Below are 10,116 nucleotides of genomic sequence, written 5' to 3'. Positions count from 1 at the left end.
ACCGAGATGGTTAAATAAGAACTGAGAAGACCATCCCTGGAAGATGGTGTGAATGTGGAAACGCAACCACTCACACTTGCCATGTACAGAGCAGAGGAGGCGACAGTACCTATCCTTGTAGAGGTGTACCTTGCATCTGGACCGAGGCGGTGCAAAACTGACGGTGTGAAACAAGAAGAGCCAGGAAGCTGTACCAGAGCAGCATGGTCCAGGAAGAAAGAATCTGGAGGCTGCATAGACGCAGGCACGTTAAACAACTTTTTAAGGAACTGTTATGGAAAACAAAAATGAGACGATGGAAACATTTCGCGGACACCAACTTAGAACGGATGCTTTGCTAGTGAAATATGATCGCTACCCGTCTACCCGTAAGCCCTGCTGAAAGGGAATCCATCAAGAAATTCTAAGATAAAATTGAACGATGCCATCATTAGGAGAAGCGCAGTATTGCAATATTTAGGGGTATTTCAGGAGGAACGTCGTAATTTTGCAAATTGTATACAGGAAGCAGAAAAAGTACAAATGTGATGAGCAAAACTGTAACCATCGCAAATTGGCAATTTAAACTTTTCTTTAAAACAATCAGAGCGTACGAAAAATGGGCATATCGTAAGATATGGCGAAAGCATTAATACAAAATCACATATTCTAAGGTGGCCAAATGGATGGGACACTTCAGCCACAAGCAGGAGACCATACGAATCTATCCCTAATATCACGGACAGACTAAAAATGAGAGTTCTTACCCCATCGTGTGGACTGACATCACATATGTATAGTTAAGGCGATGACGACCAGTGATCTCTTCAGTGTGGTTACACGCAAGTCTCGAACTATGACGCGGGTACTGAGGATAATGTACAAGGGCAGTAAGTTAGTAGGGTGTGGACAAGTTGGGAATTTGTATCAGACGGGAGTTGCGATGTCCACTGTGTCTGGATGGCATAGCGGTCAGAGCAGCTGCCCTTGTAAGCAGCTGACCTGCTTTCGAATCCCGGTCGGCACAAATTTTCAGCTCTCTCCACTCATTTAAATAAGTGCCCACTCGCAGTCAGTATCTGTAATTCGTTTGTATCTCAAGATGAATGATAGTTGCGCCTGCGACAGACTTGGCTCTCGACATCGCACTGCCCGCTCTACAAAGACGCAGTGGGTAATGGCCGTCGGACATTAAAGACGCTGGATCCCAAAGCGACACTGAGGAACCAATTAACATGGCGCATCTTACTTGGGGAGGCCATGACGTTCGGATCACGGATTTACTTCAGGATTTGTACACATTCAGTAGGCCATTAAATCAACGCAATGCGCAAGCAGTAACGTGCACTATTCTGGCAATTCCGAGAACATTATGTAACTGATGTACCTGTGCCTAGGGGCCGATCGCGGTGGTGAAGCGAGCTTCCTAAGTTAATCGCGCATTAGGCGACGGTTCGACTCCTGCTCAAAAACTTTCATTTTTATAGTACATGTGTAAATTCTGTGATATTCAAAAAATCTGCACCTACACTATTCGTTATTAGCAACGTCTCACCTCTACGCAGGTTAACTGCCAAATGTAGTCTGCCCGTGTGCGAAGTGTGGACACAGCAAGAATTAGCGTGTATTTAAAGGTGTCCGGGTACATGAATGCTTGGACATGAATGTAGATGTTAGCAGTTGCTGCTGTTTTACTGCACCACGAGCGGCGCCTCTGTACTGTCCCCAATACGTCGCAACTGTGATTCGCGAAGAGAGCAGTGTTCTGTGCAGTTGTGAGCAACTTGTATCGAAGCTGGCGCACGTATGGTGACAGCTTCCGCAGCGAAGGGAGCCACCATGTCTCGTGTTTCGAGAGACGCCATATCGAAGATTTATGCTACTTACAGGGAAAGAGGAAAAACGTAACCACAAAGTCGGACGTGGGCGAAAGTGTGGCTTTAGCGATCGTGCCGGACGGTCACTGGAGAAGGTTCTGAAGTAAGATAACTGGAGGGCAGCTGCAGAAATCACTGAAGGATACCTAAGTCACAATCGCGAACTCTGTCAGCACCGAAGGGAGCTCCATAAACAAGGAACAACTGGGCAAGCTGCAATTCCAAAATCAGTCATCAGTGACGTAAATACTCGTAACAGCAAAACGCGGCGTCGAAGCCATAAATCCTGGAATATGGAGTAATGGAGGAATGTCGTTTCGTCGGATGACTGTTGTTTCACAGTGTTTCAACTTCTGGGCGATTTTGCGTCCCAGGAATGAAAGATGCCGTGGGTTCGGTGATGATATGGGCAGCAATGTTGTAATATCCGTGAGCCCAATGATTCCTCTACACGGTTGCATTGCTGTCAAGTATCATGACATCATTTAGCCTCCTCAGGTACATCCCATGGCAAAATGACTGTGAGAGGTGGTGCAGTGAATAGCAGACTGGACTCGCATTCAGGAGGGCGACGATTCAAATCCGCGTCCGGCCATCTGGATTTAGATGTCCCGTGATTTCCCGAAATCGCTCCAAGCAAATACTGGGATGATTCCCTCGAAAGGTCACTGCCGATTTCATCATTGCCGCAACCCGAGCTTGCGATCCGTATCTAATGACTCCGATGTGAACGAAACGTTAAACATAATCCTCCTTTCTTTCCGTGGCCCAATATTTATTTTCCAATGATGAAGTGCTCGAGGACAACAGGACCACTTGTGACACAGCTTACATCGTCCAGGTGTGGATTTGTCACCGCGAGGATGAACCGTCGCATCTCCTCTGGCACCAGTCACCATATCTCAACGATATTGAGCTTTAGTGGTCGTCTCTCGGGTATTTTCCACTATTTTTGCTACACTGTGAACCCGCGTGGCCTCAGGTCCCTTGGCACGTTTCGCGCGGCTCCTCCCGTCGGAGGTTTGAGCCCTCCCGCGGCAGGGGTGTGTGTGTGTGTAAGTTAAATTAAATAGTGTTTAAGCCGAGGGAACGATGACCTCAGCAGTTTGGTCCCACAAATTTACAATTTTTTCCACTGTTCTGCAGGAAGAATGATACAAGATTCCCTCGACAGTCATACAATACCTGTATTTACGCATGCGGTGACGACTGGAAGATGGTTTGAATGCCAACAGCTTTCCTACATCTAGGCACGGCAATGTCTTTTGTGTTTGTTCTATATATTTGTCGAGCCACTGTACGTGCACTGTACATATAGTTTTGCTCCCTATGTAAAATAGCAGGAGAATGTTAAGTTAAAGCAAATGTGAGACAGAGACGAGAGAGAGCGCAGTGCGGCAGCTGAGGTACCGGCGTGGGCGGCAGCTGGTGTCGGTGCTTGGCGCGCGGCGGCGGCGCCGTGTAGGCGGCGTCTGCGCCGGCGTCGGCGGCGGGGGCGGCGGCGTCGTAGTAGTGGTAGTCCTCGATGGAGCGCCGGAAGCGGCCCGGCTTGGCGCCGTACGCGTCCACGTCAGCATCCGCGTCCCGCGGCGTGTATCCGCCGCCGCGCGCTGCGCGCGACCGCCGCTCGTTCACGCGGTTCTCGTACAGGTCGCGCGGCGTCGTGTAGTACCCCCCGGAGTCCCACTGACGGTCCTCGTCCTCCTGGCCGTACCTGCGGCACGTCGCCGCATTTTCATCACTGTGTACACTACTTTCCGAAAGAATAAAAGCTAACGTCACAGTCAATTTTGAATCAAAACGTTCCTTCACTTCACTCTGTCGAGAAACAGACTCACTGATAATTCTGACTGAAAATAAGATGTGTACACCCTCAAAGTTTATAGGTGCTAGTGATACACATTTTATTGTGAAAACAGAAAAGAGTTGCGAGATAAAGAATAAAATATCGTACAAGGTGTGAAACTGTTCTGCCTGTGTAACGAAAAATATCGTCGCCGATGAGTTGGAGCTATGGTGGCCCCTGTAGAATCTTGCAGCCGCAAAGTTGTTAAGCAAACTACGAAATTAACTTTGGCAACACGTGATCGTTAGTGTATCGTGTCACGTATGGACGCAGACTGCGAGCGCGCCAGAGCGCCAGCTCCAGGGTTTCAGCCCCGGCTGCTCGCCTCAATACGGCCGACACGGCTACTACTGGCCACCTCCCACACGTTTTTTATTTGCAGGTCTTACTGAGCCTTTATCATTAACAACCTTCACCCACATTGCCAACATGCACTGTACAAAAGTAATTGTAGGTACTTTCTGTCTCATAATTCCGTTCAAGTACAGCGAAATATGTTCTTGTGAGTGGTTTTGTGAAACCCAAGTTTTGTCGAAGTATACTACAAGACTATTGTGCTCGGCAAACAGCGAGTCCATTTTACATAAAGCTTCGTTGTTGTTGGTCCAATGCCTGTGCATTCCACTAAAATTTTTTTCCACCATTATACTTTCAGCATCAAAAACCAAGTGAGCAGAGAAGACAAAGAACGGAGGTCTCTCAGCCAGAATAATAAATCTTTTCCACAGAGATCACACTCTATTTTTCTAGCCGCCGGATACTCTCTTCTGTCATAGTGTCGGTACTATGTTCCTTTATAGCTGCGTTATTATTCATCAAAATCATATGATTGTGGTTGAGGTGAGTTATTTAGTAGCCAGTGCTTATATAGATTATTTATTTATTTAATCGCTTATATCCAATGTTGATATGATTCTAACTTTAAGATTTATCTTTTAACTTTTATTTTTTCAATGTTTATTTTAGTAATGTTATTTTTCTTATACTTAAATAGCTTATAATTAGAGCGTGACGCTGAAGATGTTAAGGAAGTATTTTTACTTTTACGTATTTATAAATATATTATTTTTACAGTGAAAATGTAGTCTTTTATTTAAACTATATACATTTTAGAAATGTTAACGGAGTTTAACCGCCAACATAAAAAGTTAGTAGCTTTCATAATAGCTTTACATTTTCTTAATTGGAACTTCATTAACAGTAATACGCCTCTTTTTGGCTTGAATTGATAAGAATAAGGGTATATTATTTACCAGTCTTTCAGGTCGAAACTGACTGCAATATTTCGCCTCTTATTCTTTTTAAGGTTGATTGATTATATCAATACTTTTTTAATGCAACCCAAATGTTATAGTTAACTACAACCCTTTATTCTGCTAAGCACTAACTTTTTGTCAAACTTCGAAATTTCCCCTTTTCATTTGCGTCTTTTTCTTCGAGTATCAAAATCTCACATCTAGAGATACTGCAGATTTTATTGCACTCTCATTGCGGAATACAGTCGATCCGGAAATACCACCCGGTTTTACTGTTATTCTATGAACTTGAGAAAGATTTATGTTATTCCTGGCTGTTCATCTATTAGGCAGATAAAAAGGTCTGCCGTACGTTCTATACGAAAATTTTAGATTACTTTCGAATGTTTTCATGCTTTGCGCACACCGGCCGGAGTCTCCTGCTGCTGCGTTTCGCGCCACTGCCATTCACATGTGAGTGCACCGACCCACGGCAGACTGAAGCCGCACCATGTGGCCGCCGGTGCTGGCCTCCTACACCGTGGCGGTGCACTCGTCGTAGTAACACTACGAGGCAGGGGAATCAGAGCCCTCAGCTCCGGCGGGCTGCGCGAGGTAGCAGTGATCTTCAAGTGCCTAGTTCCGGGACGCCCATTCTGGATGAAAACGCACCGCTTCGCTAAGTCTTTCTTTGTATTTGTTTTCTGAATTCGAAACGCATTTAATTTGTATAGTACTTAAATTATTCGAAGAATATTGATGTAAGTGTCATGGCGGCTGCAGTGTAAACACGTGTTAAGTTCGGCTCGCGAAATTTAGTCGAATTCGAAGGTGTTCTCGCAGGTGGTGTCGTCTAGCACAAGTGGAAATCGTGTAAACAACAGTGCTCTGTGCAGTAGTGCTATTTTTCTTTCTGTGCTCCGCCAATATCTTCGAGAAAATGGTAAACAGAAGAGTCAACAGCAGCGGGGAAGCAGCAGGTGCGGCGGGCCTGCTCCTGACGGAAGGTGTGGCCGCGGCTCCCGGTATACCGGAGCTGGTCCGCTCCGAGGTAAACGCTGCGCTTCGCGATAAAAACAATCTCGATCTGATAGCAGGCACTATATCAGATACTGTAACGGCAGCAGTATTGGCCAAAATGCGTGAAACTGTTGAGGCCAATACTGCCGAAATTACAGCACTGAAAAAGTATGTGTCTGAATACGACAAAAAGGCACGAGAGCTGGAAGTGAAACTATCTGCCGCAACAGACGAGCTAGAACAGCACCAAAGGCGAAATAGTCTACCACTGTTTGGAGTAGCAGAAAATAAGGAAGAAGACACGGACAACCTGTTTATACAGGTTGCGCGTGAAAAATTAGGCGTTGAAGTGACCAAGGCAGACATTGACAGGAGCCACCGGGTGGGACGAAAACTACCAGGTGCTACCAAACCTCGTCCAATAATAATTAAATTTGTGTCGTATCGAAAAAGGGCTGAGATCTTTACCCAGAAGAAGAAGTTAGCAAGGACAGGGCTTACAATAAGGGAAGATCGGACACAAGAGTGGCTAAAGATTTTAAACATTGCCATATCCCATTTCGGTCTTCAGAATGTGTGGACTCAGGATGGCAGAGTAATCATTAAGACTGCAGTTGGAAAGAAGACAGTCACAAACATGACAGAACTAAATAGTATTAAGTGAAGCTACTCGAGCTAAAAGTCAAACTTAACACCATTTGCAAATTGTAACAGTCCTATACTCAGATATAGTTTTGTAATTTATTAACTTTTTAATTATACACATATTTGTACCTTCAACTAATTGTTTTTGTAACTGTATTAACTTTTTACTATTTTTTGTGTCTGTAGCTGTATTTTATTTACTGCTGATACTTTTTTCATTTTCTCAGTTTATTCTCTTCCATTCTGTAATAGTTCTATTGCAATTATTAGTCTCTCCTTTAGTTCATTAGTCACCCATCTCTTCGGTGTAAATTGTTCATAACAAAAATCAGTATCAGCATCACTTTAGCAAATTTAAATCTAATTGTAGCTTCCTATGATAATCACTACCAGTATCACTTCAGTAAATTTCAATTTAATTCTAGCTTCCTACGATAATCTATTAAATATTAATCTTACTTCTCTCTGCTGGCAGCATCGGCCTCTTAAATCACTCCCCTTTCCCTTATTTCCACCCTAAGCTGTTTCAAATACGCTAATTACATATCTCCTCTTACGACATAGGATACTCAGTGACACACAGCCGTCACCATTTTGGTCATACTCTCCTTGCACCGAATACCACTAATCCATTTTCTATACTCCCGCAACCTCAGGAAATCTCTTGCAGTCGCTTTTCTTTCGGCTCTCGCGGAGTCACAAACAGGGCGCGCAAAATATCGGACACCCCTGTAATATGTCACTTGGCGGAAACACCGGTCAGTGCCCCTCGCGGCAGGTAGTGCCTAACAAAGGGACAAACCAGTCTGCCACGCTACTCCAGGCTGCTCAGCGGAACGCGTCCGAGCTTTTAGCAGCTCACTGCAACATTCAGTCTTTACCTGCGCATTACGAAGAACTTAGCCTCCTCTTCAACCAACTAAACTACCACGTAATCCTCTTATCCGAAACGTGGTTGAAACCACACATATCCTTAGCATCTATTCATCTCCCAGGGTACACATTTCTTAGGGCATACAGATCAAAAAAGCGAGGTGGCGGGGTCGGCGCGTATATACGAACAGATCTCAAAAAGAAAGTCTTATGTACGTCAAATCCTGCTGAAGAAAAAGAGGCTGAATTCATGTTCATTGAAATAAATATACAAAGTCGGAAATTCTTGACTGGCGTCGTGTACAAGCCGCCAAAAATAAGCTCAATGAGTTCCTTCCAGTCGGAATTACATTCACTTCAGTGTCAATACGAACATGTCATCGTAATGGGTGACTTGAACATAGACCTGCTAAGAGACACTCCCTCCGCAATAAACCTAAGAAGATTGTTTAGTTGCAATAGCATGAACATTCTTCCATTACAAACTACACACCATACGGCGCACAGTCATACTCTTATAGACGTGATCGCAACGAAACAGACTGACAAAAGTAAGAGATGTTGGTCAATCATCGGCCCCTGGCCTCTCAGCACATGATGTAATATTCCTGGCCTACTCTGTGCAGCCCCCAAGGATCAAATCGCGTTACATAACTTGTAGGAACATGAAACGTATTGACCTTGACGCTCTAACAGCCGATTGTTCAGAAATCTCATGGCATCAAATAATCAGAGAACCTACAATCGACGGCAAAATTAATGAACTTGGTGATAAACTCACTGCCCTCTATGACAAACATGCACCTGTGCGCACAGTCTGTGTAAGAAAATCTCCTGCTCCATGGCTGACAGCTGAATTACGTCAAATGATGACTAATAGGGATGCTGCCCACAGGCGTTTCATGGCAGATCCGAAACCCGAGCGTTTCGAAGAATATAGAAAGCTACGGAACAGAGTGAAACAATGCATTCGCAATGCCAAAATCACGCACGCTCGCTCCCTTGTATGCAGCGATCTGACACCCACGATTCTATGGAAGAATCTTCGTAGCTTGGGGGTCGGAAAGGCAAAATCGGAAACTACTTTTCATGTGTCAGCTAACGAATTAAATGAATTCTTCTCTGCACCTCTGAATACCAGCACGGCTGATAATTACCGTCCACAAGGATCCCCAAACAGGATAACTAACAACGATACCTTCCTTCTAAAACATGCAACAACAAATACGGCAAGAAAAGAAATAATGAGAATCTCTTCTGATGCAATAGGTAACGACAGTATCGGTATAACCATGGTTAAGAATGTTGCCGATATCTTAGTACCTGTCTTAACTGACATATTTAATTTTTCCCTCGTGAATGGAATATACCCCACTGCATGGAAAAGAAGCATCATTCGACCCATCCCTAAGATCGAAAACCCGCAACTGCCTAGTGATTACCGACCAATTAGCATACTGCCTGCTGTTTCCAAAGCACTTGAATATATTGTTCATGACCAAATCACTGAACACTTGCATGAATTCAGTCTATATGACAAATTTCAATCCGGTTTCCGTAAACATCACAGCACAAACACTGCTCTAATTAAAGTAACTGATGACCTGAAATATGCCATCGACAATCGAAAGGCAACAATATTGACGCTACTGGACTTCAGCAAAGCATTTGACACTGTTAACTTTGACATATTGCTCAGAAAAATGCAAATAGTGCAATGAGATGGTTTTGAAAGCTACTTAAAAGACAGACAGAAATGTGTTGTCTGCGTAAATGAAAAATCTTCCTGGAAACATGTTTCTTTGGGAGTGCCACAAGGATCAGTCTTAGGACCACTTTTGTTTTCTTTATATGTCAACGATATTTCGTCGGTTTTGTCCTCCTGTAAATATCATTTCTCTGCCGACGACATCCAGCTCTACCTAAGCGTCAGACCTGAAGATGTAAACACTGCAATCGCTCTGATGAATGATGATCTGTCTTCAGTAGTGACATGGGCGAATAACCTGGGGCTTAAATTAAATGCAAAAAAGACGCAAGTAAACTCAATAGCCCATCAGAAATTAATAAGTTCAGATTTCCGCGAACGGTTACCTCCTATTCTGCTCGACGGTACTCCAATACCATATCAGAAAACAGTGAAGAACTTGGGTGTAACTTTGGACGAGCACCTCAACTGGGCGGAGAATACAGTCGCAGTGTGCCGAAAGACGTCTGCTTGTCTCTATGCTCTCAAAAAGTTTCGGAACATATTTCCACAGGACTTGAAACGCCAGCTCATGCAAGCACTCGTTCTACCGAAACTCCACTAGTGTGATGTGATTCAACAAGGCATGAGTAGTGAATACAAAAGACGGCTAGAGCTAACCATGAATACATGTGTGCGTTACACCTGCAACATTCGCTGATATGATCATGTTAGTGCTTCATACTCCGAGCTAGGGTGGCTGCGGCCGGACAAACTGCGTGATTACCACACTCTATGTCTACTTCACCGACTCCTCGTCGCGCAAGCACCCCAGTACCTTGCTTCAGAGATTAAAAACCTGTCATGCCATCATAATCGAAACACGAGTTCACTCTTATCTGGTATCCTAACTGTGCCCACTCACAAAACAAAAAGTTTTGCAAACTCCTTCTC

The 10,116-nt window shown here is 44.3% G+C and overlaps 1 protein-coding gene across 1 annotated transcript in view; it reads right to left on the bottom strand.

The window, feature by feature from the left end:
* Positions 1-3,132: 3,132 nt before the first annotated feature.
* LOC126305261 (phorbol ester/diacylglycerol-binding protein unc-13-like) overlaps positions 3,133-10,116 on the bottom strand; it is a 641,582-nt gene continuing 634,598 nt past the window's right edge. The window contains exons 12-13 of the mRNA XM_049992031.1: positions 3,468-3,570; positions 3,133-3,183 (exon numbers count right to left, since the gene is read on the bottom strand). Coding sequence (XP_049847988.1) covers positions 3,133-3,183; positions 3,468-3,570 — 154 coding nt within the window. The remainder of the gene's footprint in view (positions 3,184-3,467; positions 3,571-10,116) is intronic.

The sequence above is a fragment of the Schistocerca gregaria genome, unplaced genomic scaffold, assembly GCF_023897955.1.
Source record: "Schistocerca gregaria isolate iqSchGreg1 unplaced genomic scaffold, iqSchGreg1.2 ptg000304l, whole genome shotgun sequence".
In the NCBI taxonomy this organism is placed as follows: Eukaryota; Metazoa; Arthropoda; class Insecta; order Orthoptera; family Acrididae; genus Schistocerca; species Schistocerca gregaria.
This window is presented reverse-complemented; position numbering and strand designations above follow the sequence as displayed.